General features: G+C 50.2%; 2 protein-coding genes across 2 annotated transcripts; both read left to right on the plus strand.

Annotated features, from left to right (window-relative positions):
• The first annotated feature begins 11,397 nt into the window (after positions 1 to 11,397).
• On the plus strand, positions 11,398 to 15,594 carry LOC114450295 (armadillo repeat-containing protein 1-like). Its single transcript, XM_028428314.1, has 7 exons — positions 11,398 to 11,662; positions 12,311 to 12,504; positions 12,677 to 12,768; positions 12,885 to 13,074; positions 13,180 to 13,296; positions 13,366 to 13,440; positions 14,018 to 15,594. Exons 2-7 carry the CDS (start codon positions 12,343 to 12,345, stop codon positions 14,207 to 14,209), a joined length of 828 nt encoding a protein of 275 aa, XP_028284115.1. The 5' UTR covers positions 11,398 to 11,662; positions 12,311 to 12,342; the 3' UTR covers positions 14,210 to 15,594.
• A 1,399-nt stretch (positions 15,595 to 16,993) lies between these two features.
• Positions 16,994 to 26,285, plus strand: cyp7b1 (cytochrome P450, family 7, subfamily B, polypeptide 1). Its single transcript, XM_028428349.1, has 6 exons — positions 16,994 to 17,247; positions 19,055 to 19,191; positions 19,284 to 19,883; positions 20,944 to 21,150; positions 21,215 to 21,393; positions 25,678 to 26,285. The coding sequence occupies exons 1-6, from the start codon at positions 17,177 to 17,179 to the stop codon at positions 25,969 to 25,971; spliced, it is 1,488 nt and encodes a 495-aa protein (XP_028284150.1). The 5' UTR covers positions 16,994 to 17,176; the 3' UTR covers positions 25,972 to 26,285.
• Positions 26,286 to 27,550: the final 1,265 nt, after the last annotated feature.

Raw genomic sequence — 27,550 nt, forward strand, 5'->3', positions numbered from 1 at the left:
GGATCCAACTCTGTCAAAGTGGCTCTTTTCTGAACTTGAGTCAGAGTTTAGCTCCTCCCTCAGTCCTCTCCTGCTTCCTGTCACATCTCTGACAGACACAGTGTCTGTGCTGCTGCTGCTCTCAGCTGCTCTCACTATGCAATGAAGCGTCTTCCTGCAGGTGGTGGTGCAGGCTCCGTACCACACAGTGATGCAGCTGGACAGGATGCTCTCAACAGCCCCTCTGTAGAAGGTGCACAGGATGGAGGGAGGGGCTCTGGCTTTTTTGAGCTTGCGGAGGAAGTAGAGGCACTGCTGCGCCTTCTTGGTCAGTGATGCAGTGTTGTTAGTCCAGGAGAGGTCCTCAGTGATGTGCACACCCAGGAACTTGGTGCTGCTCAGCTGCTCCACAGCAGCACCGTCGATGGTCAGAGGGGTGTGCTGACTGTGTGCTCTCCTGAAGTCCACAATTGTCTCCCTTGTCTTCACCAGGTTCAGGGAGAGGTTGTGGTCTCTGCACCTCGTGGCCAGAAGGTGCACCTCATTTCTGTAGTTTGTTTCATCCCCCCTGAAGTGTCATCCACAAACTTTACAAAGATGTTGCTGTTGTGTGTTGGTGTGCAGTCATGGGTCAGCAGAGTGAAGAGGAGGGGGCTCAGCACACATCCTTGGGGAGTCCTGGTGTTCATTGTGATGGTGCTGGATGTGTTTCTGCCAGCCCACACTGTCTGAGGTCTCCCAGTGAGGAAGTCCACTTCCTGGTCACTTGTTCACCATGTCTGAATATGAACATCTAAAAGCAGAACAATAAGGTTCATTTTAGCAGATCAGTGTACCACCAGGTAAGTCAGACACCTGGTCAGGACCCTCTGTGGGCTCCTTCTCCAGATGTTTGGCCACCTGAGCAGAGAGCCAGGGGCAGAGCCAGGACCTGCTAGAGGGATCTTATTTCTCAGCAGCCCGGGGAGAAGCTGTGAGTCTCCTAGGAGAATCTGGAGGAGGTTGCTGGAGACAGGGAGGTCTGGTGGTCTGTGGTCCTCCTGCTGTTTTCACGAGCCTGATGGATTAAACAGTTTGGAGGATGAATGGATGGACACATGCTCTCAGTGTTGTTTTGACCTGACTTACATAAAGGTCCATCATCATTCAGTCAGAACTTCATTCCTCTACAGCTCTGACTTCTTACTGTTTACTGTCATCTGGATGAAGGTTCAGCTAACAGGATGAGAACTGATGATGATGTTTCATCTCCTCTACAAACCATCTGAAGAGTCCACAGCACACTGAATCCTGACAGTCTACAGCTGTGAGTGTGTGAGTCCCTCTAGTGGATGTTGTGGAGTATTGTTTTGTCTTTGCTCCAAAGGTTTTTGTACAGAGTTGAGCTGTTTCCTGTCACTGTGGGCTGCAGAGCACAGTAGTACACAGCAGAGTCAGACAGCTGAAGCTTCTGGATCTTCAGAGGAACTGATGTGTCTTTGAGTTCAGCATCAAATCTGGATTTCTTGGAGTCTCCTGGATCTTTTATTGCAGAGTGACGCATCAGTATAGACTTTGGAATGTTGTTCACTTCTTGTTTGTACCAGAACAAAGTGGGACTGTAACCAGTCTGAAAGGAGCATCCAAGTGTGACAGTGTCTCCTTCAGCAGCAGTGACATCTCCCTCTTGCTGGGTCACTGAGTCTTCTCCTTTACACTCTGGGGAAGAAGAGAAGATGCAGAGGAAGAGATGGATCAATAAAGATGATTGATGAAAGCAGAACAATCAGCAGCTTTAAAGAGTTCTCTCACATGTAGAACAGATTTCATTTTCAGGGATCATTGTCACTTTGAAGCATAGAAGGTGTTTTCCAAGGTAACAGATGGCAGCAGAGATGATGTGCTGTGAGTGAGTGTAGAATGAACATTCAGAGCTCTTCATGTAGAGCTCAGTAATGTCTTCAAGTGTTTGAAGAGGAAACATGTGCAGCTTTCTATCTTACCAAAGAAAAGAGCAGCAAGAAGAATCCACAGCCAATGTTCCATCTGTACAACAAGGTTTCAATCAACAGGAGGAGCAGCTGATGTTCCACATTCAGTCTGACAGCTGTTCTCTTCACAGCAGCACTTCTTACTGACAGAATGCTGCAACACAGCGCACAAGGAGTGCACCGCCTCTTGGATCATGTGGCCCTCTAGTGGAGCTACAAAGTGCACTTCAACAGTGTGGAGAAAAGGCTTCCAGCAGCTGCTCACTGTGTCCCTCTGTGTGTTTGTGCAGAGCTGAGCTGCTTCCTGTCAATGTGGAGTGAAGAAAGCTCACAGTGGAGTGTCTCTGACTGTCCCTCCATCTTGTTGTGGATGTGCTGCAGCAGCTTTGTGTGTCCTCCTTAGTTCAGTGTTGTTGGGCTCTTTTAAGCTGGATCCATACTCCACGAGAACAAAGAACTTTCTTCTCGCTCCCTGGGTGGTAAGAGCAAAAAAAGTTAGTTTCAGCATGGAGTACTCACACTCTCCGAGAAGCGTTTGTTCGTCCCCATACGGCCCTTCCACTGCAGCGCACGTCACACACAAAAGGTTGACAATGCAGTTGTGTTGTAAACTGTGAGCACAGTCGTGATTACCTGGCCTAACGAGCTGATAATGTTCAGGGAAGAGGGCACACAGCTGACAACAGATAGAAGATCAGTGCAGCTGACTGTAGCAGACCTCTGGTCTGTGAGTTTAACTCTGTGAACGTGTGGATGACTGTCTGCAATAACACATCCTGTCTCCCGGGGTTTAATGTGCGCGAGCCGCTGTAACACCGTGATCAATACTGGGATTAGTTTTTATCGCCACCTTGTGGACAGACGCTCTCCTCTGTGCGCCGTGTTTCTCCTTCCAGGAGCTGTTTGCAGCTGCTCATCTAAACTGTCCATGGTCGCTGTGCTTCCTCCTTCTGTCTGTGTGTTCTCACCTGAAGAAGCTCTTGGCTTCAAAACATTCATCACGCCCACAATAAATTCCGATTTCTGCCTGGGCCATGTGTCCGAGAGAGCTGCAGAACAAGGGCTCCAAGAAAAAAATGATGATATTTTGTTCTTGGAGCACCAGCAGTCAGGAGCAGTCACAACTCTGCAGATCTGATGCCACCTCTTCAAATGGCAGCTCCAGTGTTTCTGTCTATTTGTGGGGGTGTCTTCAGTTTGTTTTAAAAGTCAGCACACTTGCCTGGCCAGAAAAGCACTCCAGCTACTCACTTTTTGCTATTCACCACCCCTAGATGAGACTGCTGAAGTTCCAGCATGTTCTCTCGCATGGTGGGGGAACCATCCATCCATCCGTCTTCGACCGCTTATCCAGGGCCGGGTTGCGGGGGGCAGCAGTCTAAGCAGGGACGCCCAGACTTCCCTCTCACTAGACACGTCTTCCAGCTCTTCCGGGGTTAATCCCATGGTGTTCTCTGGCCAGTCAAGAGACGTAGTATCTCCACAATGTTCTGGGTGTCTTTCGGGGTCTCCTCCTGGTGGGACATGCCCGAAACACCTCCCCAGGAAGGCGTCCAGAAGAAATCCGAAACAGATGCCCAAGTCACTTCTCCGCTCTACTCCGAGCTCCTCTCGGGTGACTGAGCTCCTCACCCTATCTCTAAGGGAGCGCCCATCCACCCTTCGAAGAAAGCTCATTTCGGCCGCTTGTGTTCACAATCTCAGTCTTTTGGTCCCTACCCACAGCTCATGGCCATAAGTGAGAATAGGAATGTACACTGACCAGTAAATCGAGAGCTTTGCCTTTCGGCTCAGGTCCTTCTTCAACACGACATACCGGTACAGTGACCACATTACTGCAGAAGCTGCCCCTATCTGTGTGTCAATCTCCCGCTCCATTTTTCCCTCACTAGTGAACGAGACCCCAAGATACAAAAACTCCTCCACTGGGGGCAACCACCTTTTTCCTGTTGAGGACCATGGCCTCAGACTTGGAGGTGCTCTCATCCCAGTGCACGCTGGAGGACCTGGTTCGATGAAGCCAACAGAACAACATCAAAAAGCAGAAATGAGATCCTGTGGTTTCGAACTGGACCCTGTCCGGCCTCATGCTGTGTCTAGGAATTCTGTCCATAAAAATAAAGAACCGAACCGGTGACAGAGGGCAGCCCTGCCGGAGTCCAACATGCACCAGGTAAAGGTCTGTCTTACTGTCGGCAATGTGAACCAAACTCCTGCTCCGGTCATACAGGGACAGTCAAATGCCTTTTCCAAATACACAAGACACATGTGAACTGGTTGGGTGAACTCCCATGAACTCTCCAGCACCCTGTGGAGGGTGTAGAGCTGGTCCAGTGTTCCGCAGCCAGGAAACCCTGCATTGTTCCTTCTGGATCCAAGGTTTAACTATCGGCCGAATTCTTCTCCCCAGTACTCTGGCATAGACTTTCCCAGGAAGGCTGAGGAGTGTGTTCCCCCTGTAGTTGGAGCACACCCTCCGGTCCCCCTTGTTTAAAAGAGGGGCCACCACCCTGGTCCCCGATTGCCACGCAACATTGCAGAGGCGTGTCAACCAAGACAGCCACACAACATCCAGAGACTTAAGGTACCCAGGGTGGATCTCATCCGGTTCCTTCAGGGAGCTTTTTGACTACCTTGGAACTTCAGCCCAGGTGTGGGGGAACCACAATGTGTAATCCTTTGTAAATGAGTCCATCGAATGAAGCAAGTTGACTTCTTCAGTCGCAGTATGGCTGCAAGGCGAGGGTGCATCTGGTCTGCGTTCAGGCCAGCCTTTTTGTATTGTCTGTAGGAGACAGCTTAGCTCCTATAAGCTCTTTATCTCTGTTTACTTTTCCTTTGTTATCTCTTTTCCTTCAGGAGTACAGACACGTATTTAGGTGTGCTTAAGTTAGTGTCATTGTTTCTCTTTGCAGTTTTAACCCTTTCTTTTAGGTAAAAGGTCAGTATTCTAAGTATCTCCTTTATATCTATATAAACTCCCAACATCCCGACGTCACACATTTACCCGTTCACACTTCAGTAACTTGAAAGAATCTGTGTCTGTCCATTGTCTGAACCCAGTGTGTCCTGCAGCTGTCAGTGAAAGAGAGGCGGGACACACGTGGACACCACTGTATCACAGGGCTAACATGTAGAGACAAACAACCACACACACTCACACCTGCAGCCAATGAGAGTCCCCAGTTAACCTCACATGCAGGTCTGTGGAATGTGGGAGGAAGCCGGAGAACCATTGACAGTAAAAACCATGGACAGAGCTTCCGTGACGTCACCCGTTTGTTTCTGAAGAGCCGTTTTGAGTCTCAGTGGGAGGTTCCGGGACGTGATGACCGCCGCCATGTTGGCAGCGTCACGTCAACTAAAACTCCGAATATGGACAAAGAGGGGGAGCACGAGCGGGGTTTAGGGGGGCGGGCAATCGTGGAAGCAGGAAACTCACGCTGTGATACGTCAACTGTCTGTCACTCAAGCGGCAACGCCCATAATTAGGCGTAATTTTAAGTCCGAATACAATTGAAACGAGTGAGTTGAAAAAAAATTCACCCCCCGTACAATTGACACTAGAAGAGAACCTATCATCTGAGACCAGAGTGGTTTTTTGTACCAGGCTGTAAACATGTTCTTTTCTGCTGTGAAGTCGGCCATTTTAACATGGGAGTCTATGGGAAATTACTCGCTTTTGGAGCCAACCCCCAGCTGTTGCAGCGTGAATTACAAGTTTTGACACTTCCGCATGGGCTTCCACTTTGAGCCCCGAAGGTTGCCGCTTGCGGAGAACCCACAGAGACACAGGGAGACAAGGTCCACATAGAAAGACCTGCACCTAACCTGCACCACGGTGCTGCCCATAGTGTGTCTGTGTGTGTGTCTATAGTTCCTGGAGGGTTCATGCCACTTAAGTAAAGACCCTTTAGTTGAAGCAGGAAGTCTGGACTTTGGTGTCATGTGGGCGGCTTCATGTCCAATCCATGTGGTGCTACAGAAACCAAACTGTTCACTGTTCAGTATTTATGAAGCTGACTGTGGGACAGGAAGCCTGCTGATTTCAGACCAGGTTAGCAGTGTTAAAGTAGCCTCCTGTGGACACACTGGTCTGTGTCTGTCCTTCTGTCTGAAGCAGGTTCCTGCTGTCATAGAGGGCGCTGTCCTCGGGGTCTTCCCCTCCTCTTGTGTCTGGTTGGGTTCTTCCAGCCTGTCTGTGATGTGTTTGCTGTATGAGCTGTGGTGCTGGGGTCCTGGCTCTCTTCACTGCAGGAGTTCCTTCAGTCATCATGCTGGCAGTATTCATATAGCAGGTTGGACCACACAGAGGATTCTCCCACTCCTAACAGACCGTATGTGTGTTCAGCTGCAACAGAGACTTCTTGGTGTGATGAACTCAGTGTGTACTTAGAGCTGTGATCAGACGAAGTGCTCTGAAGAAGAGGAGCAGCTGTAACCACAGTGACTCTGATCAAACAGGAACCATCAGAATCCATCTGATATGAAGGTCTGTGGTTTGAATCCCACTTCCCTCCTCTTTGAAGAGGAGTCAGATATCTGTGTTCAGGTTTTTGTACAGCCTCTTCTACACTTTGTATCACTGTGTTTCTAGAGCACAGTAGTAGAGAGCTGTGTCTGCCAGCCTCACACCTCTGATGGTCAGTTCAGATGATGTGTCGCTTGTTTTGGATCCATATCTTTTATCTGGAATATGCTCACTACCACTCCATCTCTTTGCTCCTTTGTAGAGTATAAACTGAGGAGCCTGAAGGTCAGAATGATGTCTGTACCAGTAGAGGAGAGCACCATCAGCACTAGTCTGATATGTACATGAGAGTGTGACGTTTTGTCCCTCTGTCCCGCTGACTTGTCTTTGTCCAGCAGAGATTGTGTCTCCAGCTGTCAGTCCTGGAAAAAGTAAAGAACATGAAGCCATTAGACTAACATTGTCCATGAGGCTGAGAGGAGAAGACAGTGGAAAATGTCTCCTGTGTTACTGTGTGGACACAAAGAGCTCAGCTTGATGACAAAGACAGATGATTGCATGTGTCCAACATGGACATTTGTAAGTGCCAAAGACAAATGTCCAGTTGTAGAACAGCAGGCAGACATCTTTGATCCAGCTGCTCATAAACTCACCTATGAAGTGAGATGAAAACAAAAAGAGGTGAAGCAACATGTCTTTGGAGTTATTAAAGCAGACACACAGCACATCAACAATGTTCTTCCACTGCACTACAATGAGGCACAAAGAATGTCATTGGATGAGCTGAAGTTCAGTGGGCGGGGCCAATCACCTCTTGTTGTTATTGTTTCAGTTCAGCTCAGCCAATGAAATTCTTTAGTGCTTCCACAGCAGCTCTGTCTCTGTCTCTGATCTTTACTGCTTCATGTCTCTGTTGTCTTTGTCCTCAGTCCAATGACTGAAACATCAGTGGTTGAACAGTGTGTGAGTCCCTCTAGTGGATGTTGTGGAGTATTGTGTTGTCTTTGCTCCAAAGGTTTTTGTACAGAGTTGAGCTGTTTCCTGTCACTGTGGGCCTCACAGCACAGTAGTACACAGCAGAGTCAGATAGCTGAAGCTTCTGGATCTTCAGAGGAACTGATGTGTCTTTGAGTTCAGCATCAAATCTGGATTCCTTGGAGTCTCCTGGATCTTTGATTCCAGCCACACGCATCAGTACAGACTTTGGAAAGTCGTTTACTTCTTGTTTGTGACAGTGTCTCCTTCAGCAGCAGTGACATCTCCCTCCTGCTGGGTCACTTGTCCTTTACACTCTGGATGACTCGCTGATGCCTGGTGAAACTGGCTCCAGATTGAATTCTTATTTTCTTTTAAATAAATCATTGTGTTTGCTGCCTGTGGATGTGTAGGGTGGACCCCGCCTCTCACCCGTAGTTAGCTGGGATAGGCTCCACCCCCGTGACCCTGCACTGCAGGAGGAAGCGGGTTGATAGATGATGATGGATGTCTGCTGCTGTTTTCTTCTTTCATCAATGCTGCCCTCTGCTGGACACGTGTAGGAAACAGCCAGTCACTGCTCGGTGAATGTATTTGTTGTTGTTTGTAGAACGTTGACATGGACATTGTTCTTTGGTTTGTTTTTGTTTTTTATTAATTTACATCAGTAACGTTCAAAAGGGCAGATGCTCAGTATCTCTCCATAAAAACCTAGAGAATAAAAACATAAATCAGTCCAGTTGGAGGTCTCGGTCCTCTGATGTCTGTGCTCTGGTTCTGCTGACGGTGTATGGAGCCAAATCGGGGTCATAAGTTTTGTTAACCTGAAAAAATAAAATTCATTCAAACACTAAAATTTGAAACTGAACATTTATGCTTTGATGTTGATTTTTTTCAGTTCAAAATTTTTCTGGAATCAACTTTGAAATTCTTTTGAATAAATAGTTTATTTTCAGGTTTCATGTCAATAATTATTTTCATATTTACCATTTTATTTTTTAAGTTTCAGAGTTTTTGTTTTCAGATTCAAATCTTATTTTTTTACAGTTTCACATCTTGTTTCTTCAGGTTCAAATCTTTTTTTCAGCTTCAGATTTACTTTTCAGGTTCAAATCTTTTTTCCGCTTTCGCCTCTCCTTTATTCACCTTTGAGGTTTTGACCCTGATTTTGCGGGGGGTGGGACATGGGTGTGGCCTGCTGAGTGACAGCAGGACAATGATGCTGAGGCAGAGCGCGCTCTGGGCTGAGGCCTGAGCTCGGCCATGGTGCCTTCAGGGAACATCGGACGTGTGGTCAGTTAAACTCAACATGCGCTGTCTATCGTATTGACGTGACTGGCTGCAAAACACTGACACCAGGCAAAGTTGTAGACAGTGTCGCATCAAAAGGGAGAATATTAATAATTTGTGGAAGCGATAAGACGCTAAACACATCATGCAGGCCTCCTGGCGGACCCTGAAAGGAACTATCGGCTGGCTGTCACTCTCTTCCTGCTCTGTGCACCAGAGAAGAATGCGCACTCAATGAGCGTCAGTGTTAAGTTACAGCGAGACTCAACTGGTGAAAACACCGAATACGGCGCAATATGGCAGAGAAATTACCAGTGAGTCGGAAAAGCCACAACCAGAAAATGTCTTGATGCAGAAAGATGTGAGACAAGAGTGGTTATCGGTACGACTTCACCTGGCAACGACTGGCCGAGCAGAAGCGGCTACATGCTACGCTGCGGTGGCCACAGTACTTCCAGACAGGTAGGCTGATCACGTATGAGTTTTTCATTTTTATTATTTTTCATCACTGCGTAGCCAGTTTACTCAGCGTTCAGTTACTTGTTGAGCTGAATGTTTTGCCAGTAGGAGAAGAGCGGAGATGTGCGTGAGGCTGTCAGCTTTCACCAGGCTACGTTTGCTAACGTGATGCTAACGTGACCCTTACAGGCTCCGGTCGGCAGCTTTCTGCGTTTTATGCAGGTTTTATTCCATTTACCAGTTTTTCTGAGTTTCTGTTTAATCGGTAAGCAAACGAACTTGACGTGGATACTCTTGTTCTTGTCGATGGTCATTATCACGGTCACGGTGCTGCTCAACATGCTAGGTGTCTCTGTTGTTGTAGCTGCGTCCTCAGCTCTGCTGAGGGAGAGCAGAGCAGCGTCTTCTGTCATAGACCTGCTGCTGTTGTCATTGTTCAGTTTACTGCTGCTCTCTTTATGCTGTATTTACTGTGCATTGTGTAATTGTTATATTCTCTCCACAGCTCTGTGATCTTATGACCAGACGCTGCACCAGACCAGTCTTCACCTGCCTGAGGACAGCACGTGATAATAATGATCACTGATTTTGTTCATATATATGTATAATGCATGTTATTTAAATCCAAATACAGTAAACTGTTGCCAACATATCTGGTTTTCATTATTTGTGCAGCTTTTTAAAATAACAAAGACTGAATATTTTCTGTAATAGACAACAAACACAGTTACAGTTGTTCAGTGAACAGATATTTATTCTCATGTATGATCACCAAAAAAAGAACTAAAGCACCAAACATGTTAGAACCTGAAGAGATAACAGGCCAGTTCTAGGTGTGGGGCGCCTTCCTTCTATACAGGCCTGTGTGTGTCAGCATGAGGATGCACCAGTCACCAGGTTGTCCACAGCATCATCTGAGCCTGCAGCTCACTCAGAAACAACAGCTGGCTGCACCTGCTGCAGGAGGACCATGGTGAGGAGGTCAGAGGTCACACTTGGTTCAGACGGAGCTCCAGCAGCTGGTGGATCTGCTCAAGGCTCAGGATTTGAATTCTGACCTGTCAATCAGTAAACAATAAGCATTTATATTGTCAATAAACAGAGCTTTACTGTCCTTGACCAGGTCTTACATACAGTATGATTGGTGCTCAGACTAAAGTAGAGCAGGTAGGTGTCTGGTGATGTGAGGTAGCTGAATATCTGTAGGGAGCAGACTGCTCTGTAAACACCAGAGGAAATGCACTGAAGAGTCATAATAAAGATTCAGTGCTAACTGGCTGTGTAGCATCGCTGCCCTTGTTGGTTTTAGCAAATCTAACCTGAAGTAATTGCCATGTTTGATGATGTTATGTATTTATTCTCGCTGTAACTCAGCACTGACGCTTATTACTTCTCTGGTGCACAGAGCAGGAAGAGAGTGACAGCCAGCCGATAGTTCCTTACAGGGTCCGCCAGGAGGCCTGCATGATGTGTTTAGCGTCTTATCGCTTCCACAAATTATTAATATTCTCCCTTTTGATGCGACACTGTCTACAACTTTGCCTGGTGTCAGTGTTTTGCAGCCAGTCACGTCAATACGATAGATAGCGCATGTTGAGTTTAACTGACCACACGTCCGATGTTCCCTGAAGGCACCATGGCCGAGCTCAGGCCTCAGCCCAGAGCGCGCTCTGCCTCAGCATCATTGTCCTGCTGTCACTCAGCAGGCCACACCCATGTCCCACCCCCCGCAAAATCAGGGTCAAAACCTCAAAGGTGAAAAAAGGAGAGGCGAAAGTGGAAAAAAGATTTGAACCTGAAAAGTAAATCTGAAGCTGAAAAAAAGATTTGAACCTGAAGAAACAAGATGTGAAACTGTAAGAAAATAAGATTTGAATCTGAAAACAAAAACTCTGAAACTTAAAAAATAAAATGGTAAATATGAAAATAATTATTGACATGAAACCTGAAAATAAACTATTTATTCAAAAGAATTTCAAAGTTGATTCCAGAAAAATTTTGAACTGAAAAAAATCAACATCAAAACATAAATGTTCAGTTTCAAATTTTAGTGTTTGAATGAATTTTATTTTTTCAGGTTAACAAAACTTATGACCTCGATTTGGCTCCATAACGGTGCCCGTGGTTACTCGGTCATTTGTTGACGGTCCCTCATGAGCCGCTGCTGGACCTGCAGTGAACGATGACACGCAGGGCGTGGGCCCTTTAACTCTTAACGACACAGCTCATTGGTCAGGACCATCACGTGGTTGCTTGTCGGCCAATCACAGGCTCGGATGTTGGTAGGTGGCCGTCCTGCTTGCATTTACAGCAGGAAGAATCGATTCTTCGGATCCACGGCTGATTTTGCGTCGCTGTCGCCGCTTCACAGATCAATTCTGCGTGACACGGACCCGTCATCACCGCGGGCCTGTCCGGAAACGGCCACCGGGGCTTCATGTCCGCTCTGGGTGGCGTATAAGAGCGACCGAGGGGCAGCTAACGTTAGCCGTTAGCTTCGTGCCGGTTACCGTCAGAGGTGAGCGCTGTTAGCTTTAGCATCTCCCTGGACTCGGAGGACCGGGAGGCTCCCAGCTGTTCTCAGCGCAAACACGGCACCTGTGACCCGCCCGGCACGTGACAGCACCGGGAGCTCAGTCACACATTATCACCAGCGGGTCACGTGTTCCTAAACACACACACGCACACAGACACACACACGCACACACAGACACACACACACAGACACACACAGACACACAGACACACACACAGACACGCACACACACACACACACACAGAGACACACACAGACACACACACAGAGACACACAGACACACACAGAGACACACACATACACAGACACACACAGACACACACACATACACAGACACACACAGACACACACACATACACAGACACACACACACGCACACACAGACACGCACACACACACACACACAGAGACACACACAGACACACACACAGAGACACACACACACACAGACACACACAGAGACACACACATACACAGACACACACAGACACACACACATACACAGACACACACACACGCACACACAGACACACACACATACACAGACACACACAGACAGACACACACACAGACAGACACACACACAGACCGGTGTTTGTGGTCAGCACACTGTCTGTTTGCCTCCTCAGGTCCTCCTTGTATGGGTGAGTGAGCGTCAGCCATGAGTGCTGAGCCAGACGCGCTGGCCGTGGTCAACCAGCTGAGGGACCTGGCAGCGGACCCCATGAACCGCAGGGCCATCGTCCAGGACCAGGGCTGCCTGCCAGGCCTCATCCTGTTCCTGGACCACCCCAACCCTCAGGTGGTCTACTCCGCCCTGCTGGTGAGTCTGTTCCAGCCGACTGCATCCACATCAGTGTTATTCTGTTGAACACAAACAGGACGTGATGATGTCAGAATAATGTGACTTCAACACTGTATTCTAATTTACCATGGAGTCAGACTGCAGATGTGGTGATGGAGTCTGGTGTCTGACATTCTGCTGTGTGACCCAGGCGATCCGTTACCTGGCTGAATGTCGACCCAACAGAGAGAAGCTGAAGGGGGAGCTGGGCATGATGCTGAGCCTGCAGAACGTCGTGCAGAAGTGAGTGTGCCTGCATCAGTTTGTGTGATCCAGCAGCTCGGAGTCATCATCGCAGGGAGGCAAGACGGCACTCCGCGCTCTGAATAACGCTGCTTTCATCTCATCCTGCTGTCCAGGTCGACCACCCCAGGAGAGACCAAGCTGCTGGCGTCAGAGATTTATGAGCTCTTGCAGGCATCCAGCGGCGCCGACACTGAGCCGGCAGAGGAAGCTGTCGGCAGCCGTCGTAAAGCCCAGTTCTTCCTGGGCTCCAGCAACAAGAGAGCCAAGACCGTCATCCTCCACATCGACGGGCTGGACGACTCGGTGAGCTGGAGCCAAGCATCCGTTCATCAGAGCCAGTCAGGAAACACACACACAGCTCATCCAGGGTCAGTGCAGGTCATGTGACTGTAACGTGTCGTCCTTCAGAGCCGCAGGAGTCTGTGTGAGGAGGCCCTGCTGAAGATCAGAGGGGTCATCAGCTTCACCTTTCAGATGGCCGTGAGGAGGTGCATCGTTCGGATCCGGTCGGACCTGAAGGCGGAGGTGAGGCGGCTGCCGCTCTTCATGGTGTTAGCATGTCGTTCTGTGTGCTGAATCTGTGTGTGTGTTCAGGCGTTGGCGTGTGCGATCGCCTCCACTCAGGTGATGAAGGCTCAGCAGGTGGTCAAGGGAGAGAACGGGGACGAGGTCAGTGTGTAAGCATGAAGCTGAAGAGTCCACAGGAACCATGTGCTGACTGTTCCATCCTGTGTGTGTGTGTGTGTGTCTGTGTGTCTCTGTGTGTGTCTCTGTGTGTGTCTCTGTGTGTGTGTCTGTGTGTGTGTCTGTGTTTGTCTCTGTGTGTGTCTCTGTGTGTGTGTCTGTGTGTGTGTCTGTGTGTGTTTCTGTGTGTGTGTCTCTGTGTGTGTGTGTCTGTGTGTGTGTGTGTGTGTGTGTGTCTGTGTCTGTGTGTGTGTCTCTGTGTGTGTGTCTGTGTGTGTCTCTGTGTGTCTGTGCGTGTGTGTCGCTGTGTCTGTGTGTGTGTCTGTATGTCTGTGTGTCTGTGTGTCTCTGTGTGTGTCTGTGTCTGTGTGTGTCTGTGTGTGTGTGTGTGTGTGTGTGTCTGTCTGTGTGTGTGTGTGTCTGTCTGTGTGTGTGTGTGTCTGTCTGTGTCTGTGTGTGTCTCTGTGTGTCTGTGCGTGTGTGTCGCTGTGTCTGTGTGTGTGTCTGTGTGTGTGCGTGTCTGTGTGTGTGTGTCTGTGTGTGTGTGATCCTGTCCTTGCAGATGATGATCCCGTTTGCGGAGGATGGTTCCGTGGAGGTGGAGCAGAACGTGGACCTTCCAGACTATCTGCCAGAGGATGAGAGCCCGTCTCAGGAGCCCGACAAGGCGGTCAGCCGTGTGGGAACGGGTCAGGACGGGGCCAGCTGGCTTGGAGCCGCTGCTAACTTCCTGTCCCGCTCCTTCTACTGGTGACCGTGTGGGGCCGTGCCTCCTTGGGCCCCTCCTCCCCAAGCCTTGTCAGCAGAACCAGAACCTGCCAGCTGCCAGACGTCTCAGCCGGAGAGAGGAGCCGCTCCTCCAAGAAAACACCCAGCAGGATTCTGTTTCAGTTTCCATGGTGACAGGTCCAGCTGTTACAAACCGAAGTGTCCTGCAGTGATGAACACACAGACCCGAGTCCTGTTAGGTTTGTTTTTATTCCAAGTGTGGTTCTTCTGTTCAGCTTGCTGACATCATCAGGTTTCACCTGTGATTAGCAGCAGGTGGCGCTGTGTGCCCGTGTGAGACGCATCCAGCTGCCGGGTTCCATGTCGGAGCAGGAAACTGTCCACACCGCGCCACTCCTCCTTTACTCACTGTCAAGGCCTCAGATGATGTCATCACCTGAGCTCCGCCCACCTCCTGCCTGTGAGGGTTAGGCGTAGATGCTCCAGAGCCGCTCACTGATGTCAGCTTCCTGTGATGTCACGGCCTGTGAACGTGGTGAGGTCAGCTGATCGGAGGACTCCTTTGTGGACCATCGTAGTGTTCTTACCTGAATGAATGCCTTTAACTGATAATCAATCAGCTGATCAATGTGCTGCGATGCTGCCTGCTGTGTTCAGATCGGCAGGTGTGTGAGCAGACTCGAATGGATGTTATTGATCCTCTTGTATTGTTATTGATCCTCTTGCATTGTTATTGATCCTCTTGTATTGTTATTGATCCTCTTGCATTGTTATTGATCCTCTTGCATTGTTATTGATCCTCTTGCATTGTTATTGATCCTCTTGTAGGGTTATTGATCCTCTTGTATTGTTATTGATCCTCTTGTATTGTTATTGATCCTCTTGTTTGTACTCTGGCTGCTGCAGTGTTTCCTGCTCAGGTCACATGACCTTCAGAGACCATGTACAGATGTTTACTGTTGTGTTGGTGTGATTGCAGCTGTGCTCATAGCTCCGCCTACAGCACACTCTCCAATCACGTGTGTGTCCAGACGCAGCGCCGGCCTGGTCATCGTTATCTGCTGGCGTCCTCCCGCCTTGCTCAGGTGTCCCCCTCGCTGCTAACGGTGCCCCCTGTGGCTGAGGAGCCTGCAGTGCAGGGACGTGCAGAGTGTGTCCGGCCTGAGCGCTGCTGTCTGGATGAACCGTGGGAACAGTGTTTGTGTCCTCTGTCTGTTACTGATTCTGTTTGAACAGCTCTGTGATGATTTGTATCACGTTGACTCACTGTCTCCAGGCGTCAGATCCAAGATGATGAATACCGGCTCACATGCTGAGCTCTGGGTGTTCTGTCTGGTCACAGTGAATGAATCATGGGTGGAGCCAGCCGGACATGTGTGGAGGTGGACTAATAAAATACTGATCAAAGCCTGCAGGAGTCCTGAGCTGCTTACTGAGCGTCCTGTGACGGGCGGCCTGAGGCTGAGGACGGTCCACCTCACTGTTCAAACCTGTGCCTGGCAGCTGATCAGTGAAAGACCAGTGTTTGCCTCAGTGTGTCACCAGGTCTGTTTGGATGTGTCCTTTATGTCCAAGAGTCTGAACCGAGGGGACCGGATCCTTGAGTCCAGCGGCCTGGATTTAAACTCTTGGACACTGTGACCTGGATGAAGGCGAGCCTCCACAGACAGCACCGCTACATATTGAGCATTATAAAACACGTGTGGGTTAACCAGGTACAGCCTGTTGGACCGTCTCCTTCAGGACTGAAGTCCTGCTCTGTGTGACGGCCTGCTGCCTGTACCGTTCCTCCATGTTAGCATCACACAGCTGCTGCAGAGTCCATGATGTGGATCTTCTGTTGGTTTCAAAGGGGCTCTGTTGGACTGAGAGCTGCTGACTGTGGAGCTTATTCGGGTACAGTGGGCCCAACATCATGTTAAGGCTCCACCCACGTGTGGTGTACCCGAGGTTCTGTCTTAGGCCCCAGTTTTCCTTGTATGCTCCCTCTTAGGAACAACAGGCCTTAAAACCAGGTTCAGGTACTAAGGGGCCCCAGATCTGCCAGACACCTCCCCCACAGCCTGCAGCAGCTTGAACCACTGGTACCAGCAGATCCACGTCATGTTCGAGGCCGAGCGGCTGACTGAGGCTGTGGCAGCGGGCACTTCAGACCAGGCGCTGCTTCGTATTCCTCTCCATCGCCGGTGAGTCTTTGTGAACTGTCGCCTCAGATTTCTGCTGCTGGACTGTCGGCTCCGCCCAGTCTGACCTCCTGTGACCTCTGACACTGCTGCAGCTCCCTGGATGCTTCAGACGTGCTGTGTGAACAGTGCAGGTCTCTGAAACACCCCCTGCTACGTTCAGAGGCACTGAGGACCCCGTTCCTCCACGCTGTGACGCTCACCGCGAGCCTCAGCGGCTCAGCTTCACTGGCTGCACGCTGCCCTCTGCCCTGTCATTGGATAACCTCTTTTTGTGTCACAGGGGAAACTTCAGTGGAAGTGTCAGACAGGCGACCTGGGAGTCTCTGAACCTCTGAGCTCTGCAGAGGAGCAGTGGAGGGCGGACCAGGACAGGCAGAGGCTGACTCATGGTGCAAACAGCTCTGGTTGAGCAACAGAGAGAGAAGTCTGAACAGGAGCTGCAGGGGGGTGCAGGGCTCCTGCACAGTCCTGCATGGACGGGGTCTGAAAGCATGACGTCACGAGTTCTAATCCAAACCTGGTTAGGGGATGGGACAGGAAGTGAGTCGCCTCCCTTCACAATAAAAGCACGGAGCGCTGCTCTGAGGTTGGGTCTTCCTCTTCAGAGGACAGACGGCCGGTCAGGTCGTGTTGGTTCTGTCCTTGACAGCACACGCCCTCACCAGGCAGCCCATCCTACCATGATCCTCGGCCCTCCCTCTGCTGGGACTTTATTTTGGAACCCTCCTGGCGGAAGCGGTCTAAGTGTTGATAACTGGTGTGTGTGGGAGCGTGAGTGAGAGAGGGTGTGTGTCGGTCTGAAGAACATGTCCCTGCTGCTGCTCCTGCTGCTCCTGCTGCTCCTGCTCGGTCTCTTCGCCCTCCGCTGCCGCAGGAGGTGAGTGCCGCCGCTCCTCTCTGACCCGGGCCGGGCCTCCGCTGCCTGGCCCGCTCCGCTCTGTGTGTCACTGGGACAAATGTTCGAGAAAAGTTCGGCCTCGGCTCGGTGCTTTCACTTCTGTAGCCTCCTGGAGTGTAGCAAGGGTCTGAACTTTAATGAAGGCTTGTTTTTACTTCACTACATGGAGCCGAGTACTTTTACTCTGAGCAGCACCGTTACTCCGTTACTCCTGGCAGCAGCGAGCTGTAGGAGCAGAGAGGAGGAGGATGGTCAACAGGAGAGGAGGATGGTCAACACCGCTCCTCAGTGATGCTGCTCCTGTTGACCCGCGGTGCTGACGTAGCAGCTGATGACAGGAGCTGATGGAGCTCCACGGGGCTTCGGTGTTAACTCTTTGCTGTATGAGTCCACAGAGCCTGCTGCTGGACTGCAGCTGTCCTACAGGCGTCCCTTCAGGTTAAACTGCAGTTTGTTCTGCACAAGTAAAGAGTCACGCTGTCTCGTTAAACCAGTCTTATGTCAAACATCAGTGTGCAGCAGATTGAAACGGTACTTACTTAGGTCCATTAACTCATACTTTAACAGCTCCTTACTGAATGTAATCCTGCATGTTTTGGTGTGAGGGGTTAATTTTCTACTGTTCACCACACGGTCAGCCACCAGCCTGTGCGTAGCATGCCTGTCCTTTCACCTGTGTATGTCTCTGTTATTGAGCTCTGGCTGTTTTAACTGTGTGTGCATCACGCAATAGAACTGGCTTCTAAAGGGTTAAAATCCCGATGCTCATTCCATTTTTGATAGTCTGAACTTTAATGTGTTTCTTTCACAAAACCCACAAACTGTGACACCAGTTCATCATTTAAAGGGTTAAATTCCTCCAAAGGGTTTAATGTTTTGTGGTTTTGTGCAGGTCTGAAGTTAAGAGCTACATATTTAACATGTAAAACCCCACTAGGGATGTGCAGGCGCACCCCTCACATTTTTATTCACTTTTATTTTTTACTTTAAGAGATTTATGCAGAAAACATTAACCCGTTAAGTTTTTATATCCGTTTTTAGAAGTGGACATTTTGGTCCTTACTGACAGGAAAGGGTCAATTAAGGCGACGCCTGAGGGTTAATGTAATGTCTAACCACACAGCAGGATGTGCTTAGATGACACCAAGGTGCAGAATCAGAACCTCTTAATCAGCTGTGTGGGTGGAGGCATTCATCAGCAGGAGGAGGGCCTTCACCGTAAACTGCATGTGATGATGGTGGATCAGCTTCAGGTCCTCTAGGTCAGCTGCAGGGAGTCCACCCCCCCGGGAGGAAGTCCCCATCTGATACCACATTCCTCTCAGCACAATCACAGGAAGCAGGACTGATGCTGAGCGTCTCCATCATAGCCAAAGCACCAACAGCCTCCACCCTCTGTCCTCCATCATCACTGCTCAGAACCTCTGGTGACTGACACGGCTCAGATCAGGAGGAGCAGGAGCTTCTCAGTAGGTCCTGCCCCCCAGCAGCCCTGCAGCAGCAGGCGCTGCAGTGCGGGCTGCTCTCTGGCCAGTGATGGCTGCGGGCCGTGTCACAGCCGTGCGGGCCGTGTCACGGCGTTGTTGTAGCAGCTGAGCGTGTTGTGTTCCCTGCGCGGGGAGTGTCGCACTTTCACAACCACACAGAGAACAGCCGGCGTTCAAAGTCCAGATGATTCATTCATGTTGGGTGAAAGTTCAGGAACTGAGACAAAGAAGTCTTCTGTTCTGGTTGTTAAAGGCAGCTCTGTGTGTGTGTGCGTGTGTGCGTGCTGTTGTGTCTGCAGAAGAGACGGCGAGCCTCCACTAATAAAAGGCTGGATCCCTTTCATTGGAAAAGCTCTGCAGTTTCAGAAGAATGCTCACGAGTTTCTGGAGGAACACAAGAGGAAGTTTGGAGACGTGTTTACCGTCCACATCGCAGGTGGGTACAGACACTGCTCAGTGTCAACACAACAACACTGCTGCTGTCATGTGAGGGGACAGGAAGCCTAAGTTCACTGCTCTGCCCTGCAGGTAGATACATGACCTTCATCATGAACCCTCTGCTGTATCCAAACATCATCAAACATGGCCGCCAGCTGGACTTCCATGAGTTCACCAACAAGGCGGCATCTTTCACCTTCGGATACCCGCCCACGCGCAGCGAGAAGTTCCCCGGTCTGAGCGAGCAGGTCCAGCGCTCCTTCCAGCTGCTGCAGGGCGAGAGTCTGACGGCGCTGACAGACACCATGATGGGAAACCTGATGCTGGTGTTCCGCCAGGACCACCTCAGCGAGGGCGGCGGCTGGAGGAGCGGCAGCATGTACGACTTCTGCAACATGGTCATGTTCGAGGCCACCTTCCTCACCATGTACGGCAGACCGATGTCCGCTGCTCGGCACAGCGGGATGGGCACGCTGCTGGATGACTTCACCAAGTTCGACAGCATGTTTCCATTCCTCATCAGTCAGATCCCCATCTGGCTGCTGGGACAGACCAAGGCCATCCGTCAGAAGCTGATCAGCTTCTTCCTGCCGCACCAGATGTCATGCTGGTCCAACACCTCGCAGTTCATCCAGAGACGGTCAGAGGTGTTTGATCAGTACCACACGCTAAGGGACGTCGATAAAGCAGGTACACCTCCCAGATGGTGGCTTCAGGCTGTGATCACAAAGGGAGCCGGTGGATTTAGAGGTGGAGAGGGAGCCGGTGGATTTAGAGGGGGGCTGGTGGATTTAGAGGTGGAGAGGGAGCCGGTGGATTTAGAGGTGGAGAGGGGGCTGGTGGATTTAGAGGTGGAGAGGGGGCTGGTGGATTTAGAGGTGGAGAGGGACCTGGTGGATTTAGAGGTGGTGGATTTAGAGGTGGAGAGGGGGCTGGTGGATTTAGAGGTGGAGAGGGAGCTGGTAGATTTAGAGGTGGAGAGGGACCTGGTGGATTTAGAGGTGGTGGATTTAGAGGTGGATTTAGAGGTGGTGGATTTAGAGGTGGAGAGGGAGCTGGTAGATTTAGAGGTGGAGAGGGGGCTGGTGGATTTAGAGGTGGAGAGGGGGCTGGTGGATTTAGAGGTGGAGAGGGGGCTGGTGGATTTAGAGGTGGTGGATTTAGAGGTGGAGAGGGGGCTGGTGGATTTAGAGGTGGAGAGGGGGCTGCTGGATTTAGATGGGGGCTGGTGGATTTAGAGGTGGAAAGGGGGCTGGTGGATTTAGAGGTGGAGAGGGAGCTGGTAGATTTAGAGGTGGAGAGGGGGCTGGTGGATTTAGAGGTGGAGAGGGGGCTGGTGGAGAGGGGGCTGGTGGATTTAGAGGTGGGGAGGGGGCTGGTGGATTTAGAGGTGGAGAGGGGGCTGGTGGATTTAGAGGTGGTGGATTTAAAGGTGTAGAAGGAGCTGGTGGATTTAGAGGTGGAGAGGGGGCTGGTGGATTTAGAGGGGGGCTGGTGGATTTAGAGGTGGAAAGGGGGCTGGTGGATTTAGAGGTGGAGAGGGAGCTGGTGGATTTAGAGGTGGAGAGGGAGCTGGTAGATTTAGAGGTGGAGAGGGAGCTGGTGGATTTAGAGGTGGAGAGGGGACTGGTGGATTTAGAGGTGGAGAGGGGGCTGGTGGATTTAGAGGTGGAGAGGGGGCTGGTGGATTTAGAGGTGGAGAGGGGGCTGATGCTTGTGGGTGACCTGATGTCCCGTGTCCTCCCTTCAGCTCACCACTTTGCCTTACTTTGGGCATCAGTGGGAAATACAGTTCCTGCCACCTTTTGGGCCATGTATTACCTGGTGAAACACCCCGAGGCTCTGCAGGTCGTCCGCCAGGAGATCCATGACGTCCTGAGTCTGAGTGGAGTCGAGTTCAGCATCGACAAAGATGTGAAACTCAGCAGAGAGCAGCTGGACAGCCTCGTCTATCTGGGTACACACACACACACACACAGTGGTTCTGTTTGGGATCAGCACTGACCCGATGTCCCCCACAGAGAGCTGCGTCAATGAGAGCTTCCGTCTGTCCTCGGCCTCCATGAACATCCGGGTGGCTCAGGAGGACTTCAGTCTGCGCCTGAATGCCGAGCGCTCCATGGCTGTCAGGAAAGGAGACATCATCGCACTGTACCCACAGTCTATGCACCTGGACCCCGAGATCTACGAGGATCCACAGGTACTGCTACACACACTTCAGCCAGGGTCCACTCTTTAACCGGGCCAGACTGAGGATCAGTGGTTCCGATGTGTTGACTGAAGGACGGACTAGCTGCAGCTCAGTCAATAATAAATGCTTTAAAATGCAATATGTCATGATTCTTTAATGAAAACCTCAAAACGTTTTTAACATTCACATTGATTTTCAGAATTACTTTAAAGAATTTCCCCTCGGGATAAATAAAGGAATTCTGATATCTCCAAAACATTCTAACGTTAAAATCGTTCAGTATGATGAAGATTCTCAGTCATCCAGGTCATCATACGTAGAGCAGATTGAAGCGAGGCGTCTGGACTTGTAGAGTTTTCTAGAAGACGTTTCGCTGCTCATCCAAGCAGCTTCATCAGTTCTAACTGTTTGGTGGGGAAACATGGTTTATATGTGGTTACAGACCTATGTGGGTGGGTCTGGGTAAAAACTTAAAAACTTAAAAACAATAGCACTAAATGTTTCCATACTTACCTGTGATGTTCTGGCTGACTGGGCCAGGTGTGTCTAACGACTGGCTAACGACTATGAAACTGCCGGAGGGGGACTGGTTGACAGCCCTTTGTTCTTACTGTGAGTATGTGCAAACTTCCTGGGAATGGATGGAATCACTGCATTGTATGTGGTAGAAAGATGATGTCTGAGGCCACCACCTCTGTTAAGGGAAGGTTTTTCCAGCTTAACATAGATGGCTTCCTTGACTCCTCTTTCATACCACCTTTCCTCCCTGTCTAAAATGTGGACATTGTTGTCCTCAAAGGAGTGTCCTTTGTCTTTGAGGTGGAGGTGAACAGCTGAGTCTTGTCCTGAGGAGGTGGCTCTCCTGTGCTGAGCCATTCTTCTGTGGAGTGGTTGTTTAGTTTCTCCAATGTACAGACCAGAGCATTCCTCACTGCACTGGACTGCATATATCACATTGCTGTGTTTCTCCCTGGGAATCTTGTCCTTCGGGTGAACCAGTCTCTGTCTCAGTGTTGTCATAGGTTTGAAATGGACCGGGATGTCATGGTTGTTGAAGATCCTGCGGAGTTTCTCTGATACTCCTGACACATATGGAATGGAGATGTTCTTTCTCCGCCTGGTGTCGTCCTTCTTCTTGTTGTTGGGGGGTCTTGTTTTTGTGGCTTTGATGAGTGCCCACTTCGGGTAGCCACATGTTTGCAGGGCCTTCCTGATGTGGTGTTGCTCCTTCTTCTTCCCCTCTGAGCTGGTGGGTACAGTTTGTGCTCTGTGCTGCAGGGTCCTGATGACTCCCAGTTTGTGTTCCAGTGGGTGGTGTGAATCAAACAACAGGTACTGGTCCGTGTGTGTGGGTTTCCTGTACACTTCCACATTGAGGCTCCTGTCCTCCTCAATATGTACTGTGCAGTCCAAGAAGGCCAGATTGTCTTCCTTGGTGTCCTCCCGAGTGAACTTGATGTTGTTATCCACTGCGTTGATGTGTTCTGTGAACCGTTCCACTTCGTTGGTCTTGATTTTGACCCAGGTGTCATCCACATATCTAAACCAGTGGGTGGGGGTGGTTCCAGGATAGGAACTCAGGGCTCTTCTCTCCACTTCTTCTATGTAGAGGTTGGCCACAATAGGAGACACGGGGGATCCCATCGCGCAGCCGTGCTTCTGTCTGTAAAAGTTCCCATTGTACTGGAAATAAGTGGTGGTCAGGCAGAGGTCCAGCAGGTCACAGATGTGGTCTGGCGTTAGGTTGGTTCTCTCCTTGAGTGTGCTGTCTTGTGTGAGGCACGTCCTTACCATCTCTGTGGCTTCTGATGTAGGGATGCAGGTGAACAAGGAGGTGACATCAAATGAGACCATGGTGTCGTCTGGGTCCATTTGGATCTTCTCCACCTTGTTCACAAAGTCCTGAGAGTTGTGGATGTGATGTGGTGTGTCACCTACCAGTGGTGTCAGGAGTTCAGCCAAGTGCTTAGCCACGTTGTATGTGACTGAGTTTGTGCTGCTGACGATGGGTCTGAGGGGGACTCCTTCCTTGTGTATCTTGGGGAGTCCATACAGGCGTGGAGTGGCTTCCCCAGGATACAGTCGAAAGTAGAGCTTGCGGTTGATGATTTGGTCCTTCTCCAGTTTTTGTAGGTAGCTGACTAGTTTCTTCTTGTAGTTTCCGGTGGGGTCCCTCTTCAGTGTCTCATATGTGGCTGCGTCACTGAGGAGATCTGTCACTTTGGAGTGGTAGTCCTGTGTGTTGAGTACCACTGTGCATCTTCCTTTGTCTGCTGATAAGATGGTGATGTCCCGGTCCTTTTGTAGTGCTATCAGGGCCTTCCTTTCATCACAGTTTCATTTCATTAGCAGTGGAGAGTGTGGCTGTGACTTTCGAGCGGAGTTGCTCAGCTTCTGTGTCTGTCAGGTTGTTGTTCTTGATGGCTGACTCTGTGGCTGTGATGAGGTCCACCACTGGAATCTGCTCTGGAGAGATGGCAAAGTTGGCACATACTCACAGTAAGAACAAAGGGCTGTCAACCAGTCCCCCTCCGGCAGTTTCATAGTCGTTAGACACACCTGGCCCAGTCAGCCAGAACATCACAGGTAAGTATGGAAACATTTAGTGCTATTGTTTTTTCAGTTTTTAAGTTTACCCAGACCCACCCACATAGGTCTGTAACCACATATAAACCATGTTTCCCCACCAACAGTTAGAACTGATGAAGCTGCTTGGATGAGCAGCGAAACGTCTTCTAGAAAACTCTACAAGTCCAGACGCCTCGCTTCAATCTTCTCTATCGTTCACTATGGTAACTACTGGTGTCGCAGTCTAATCGAAAGCCCAGCTGCTGAGAATTCAGAACTGACCCCTAAATCCCACTTCAAGTCCTGAATGTGTGGAAAATGATAGGACAGCACTTCATTTCCCAGAATGCCTTGCTGGGTCTAAGTCTTCACGATGGTTGTCCAAACATGTAGCCATGTTTGGAGCACACTGCAGTGAAATGAGCTGACTGACGGCCGGAGATGTTCACAGCAACATGTGAAGTGACGACCTGTGCTCGCATGGACAGGCATGGACATGCATGGACACACAGGACACACATGGACATGCATGGACACACAGACACGCATGGACACACAGGACACACATGGACATGCATGGACACACAGGACACACATGGACACATGGACACACAGGACGAACATGGACACACATGGACACACAGGACACACATGGACACACATGAACACACAGGACACACATGGACACACAGGACACACATGGACATGCATGGACACACAGGACACACATGGACACATGGACACACAGGACGAACATGGACACACATGGACAGCACAGAGCAGTCTGTGGCTCCACACGCGCTGCCTCCAGGTAGGTTTACAGCTCCGTCTTTTACATCGATGGCCGGGTGTTTACATCGGGCGCTGTGACTCAGTCAGAAATACATTATTCAGTTATTCATACAGCTCATTTGATGAAGGATCAGACCTTATACCCCTCTCTCTGTGTGACTGTCTAATCGCATATTTGTCATCTGCCTGTACAAGACCACATCATGAATGTTGGCATATCATGTGAAAGAAAGGCAGCCTGGAGGCACAGAGAGGCAGAGAAGCTAATGATCTGTGCAGTACAAAGGGCACGGTAGGAAACATCCAGACCTGCTGGCACTTGAACAGTCAGAGCAGAACGACGGAGCACCTGAGGAGCACAGCGGCCTGCTTTAATGCATGATCATTGCAGTGCTTCACTGAATCACTTTGAAGTGGAGATACTGGTGATTATTCAGTGTTAAGGAGCTTAATGTCTGTGTGGTAGAAGTACCACATCCTCACTGATGGACTGCAGTTCACTTCCTGTAGGGTGGAGTCAACACTTGGTCCACTGTTTTCTGAAGTGTCAACTGTCAGGACATGTCTCCTCCCCACACTGCCAGCAGTACCAAGCGCTGCCTACATGACCATGATATTACCGTGCTCGATCAGCTGGCAAACACGCTGGACCAGAACCCATCAAGATTCTGTGGGGTTTTGTCAAGAGGACGATGAGAGACACCAGACCCAAAAGGTCAGATGAAGGCCTGGGCTTCCATCAGCCCTCTGCTGGGCCGCAGGCTGAGTGCTCATACTCCTCACATGGATCAACCTTTCACAAGCATCAAAGATCTGTGTCTGATGTGATGTCCTAGTTTTTGGGGAAGCCAGAATCATCCGTGTTCCACTGTTCAAGCGGAATATTCTATGTAAGTGTAAATGTTGGTGTCCTCCTCTGTCCTTCATCCTCAGGCGTTCCAGTTTGACCGCTTTATGGAGGATGGCAGGCTGAAGACGGATTTCTACAAGGACGGTCAGAGGCTCAAGTACTTCCTGATGCCGTTCGGGTCTGGATCCTCCATGTGTCCTGGGCGGTTCTTTGCCATCAATGAGATCAAACAGTTCGTGTGTCTGCTGCTGCTCTACTTCGACCTTCAGCTGGAGGACGGTCAGCGCAGAGCCACGCTGGACTGCAGCCGCGCCGGGCTGGGCATCCTGCAGCCCGCAACGGAGGTCCGCTTCCGCTACCGACAGCGCACCAACTAACTACGACTGACACTCTGCTCTACTCACCTCTACTGAACTCTAAACACTCTACTGAACTCTAAACACTCTACTGACCTCTAAACACTCTACTGATTCCCACTCCTTTCTGCCTGACTGCACTGTCTCTGCTGGACCTCCGAGCGTACAGGTCTGTGTCTTGCTGCTGATGTTTGTTCAGTAATTAAACTCTCAGCAGCAGCTTCAGTGAATGTTCCTCTGATCAATGTTAATGTCTGATCAATAATGAATATCTGTGACTGTTTCTACACTGTCAGTGTTGTCTCTGGATTAAACGAATACCGACACCAAACACATGAACACTTTTATTTGACTGGTTCCAGGCTGACAGCTGTTGTAGTACCAGTAACCGCCGCAAGAGGCAGCGGTGACTCGCCTGCTGCTCTGAGGAGTGAAGAAGAAGGGACCAGGTGAAGTGGCGCTGTGGTCACGATGTTTGGGTTTGTCTCTGTGTACACCACACCGAACACATTAGCCCGCTCAGTACAGGTGTCGAACAGCCATACAGAGCCTCCGCCATGTTGTGGTGCTGTCCGAACTCTTAGTGAGGAATGATAGACCCCATATAGGGCCCTCAGTGTATCCCACAATGCATCATAAATCAGGGAGTGACTTCAGACACAGCCGTGTCGGTTTTAACACAAACTTCAGTAAAACCTTGATTAACTGCCCCATCCTCTGCCGACCTCCGCTCTGTCCCTGTTGTTCAGCTCGGCTTAGCTTAGCTTAGCTTAGCTTAGCTTAGCTTAGCTTAGCATGGCTTCTTCCAGTCGCTCTCCTCTGCAGCACAGAGCCGGGCCTCTAGCTCACTTAGCCTCCAAGGCTGTGAATAAACTGCACGTTCTACACAGCTCACACTCACTAAAGGAGTGAGCGTGGACATCCTGACACCAAGCACCGCGCACAGGTGAACAAGACGGTGGAGAAACAGGAAGTGACCATACGTTACCAGTAGACCTGTAGGACCCACAGTGGAGGCCTGATGGAGGTCCGGTTCTCACCATCCAGCACCATGCTGCTTCCACCAGAGGACACCAGATTGTTCACACGGAGCACAGGGGGCGGCTGTGAAGGGTCTGCAGGTGGCGTGCTGCCGACGGTCTGGCCCTGGATCAGGGACGGTCTGTGATGGTGAGTGTGAATGTTGTGATGTCATTGTGTTGTAAAGTCATTAGCCAGTCGTTAGACACACCCGACACACAGACCCCCCACTGATGGAGCTGATGGAGGAGCAGAGGAACGTCTTCAAGAGGACTCTACAAGTCCAGACACCTCGCTCCAGTCTGCTCTACGTATTATGACCTGGATGACTGAGAACCTTCATCAACATGTTGCTGTGTGCCTGGGTGTGTTTGTGTGTCTGTGTGTCTGTGTGTGCATGTGTGTCTGTGTGTGCATGTGTATCTGTGTGTGTGTATCTGTGTGTGTGTGTGTGTCTGTGCATGTGTGTGTGTGTATCTGTGTGTGTGTGCATGTGTGTCTGTGTGTGTGTCTGTGTGCATGTGTAACTGTGTGTCTGTGTGTGTGTGTGTGTGTGTGTCCTAATGGAGTACTGCCAAGC

The sequence above is a fragment of the Parambassis ranga genome, chromosome 17 (genome assembly GCF_900634625.1).
Source record: "Parambassis ranga chromosome 17, fParRan2.1, whole genome shotgun sequence".
Taxonomy (NCBI): domain Eukaryota; kingdom Metazoa; phylum Chordata; class Actinopteri; family Ambassidae; genus Parambassis; species Parambassis ranga.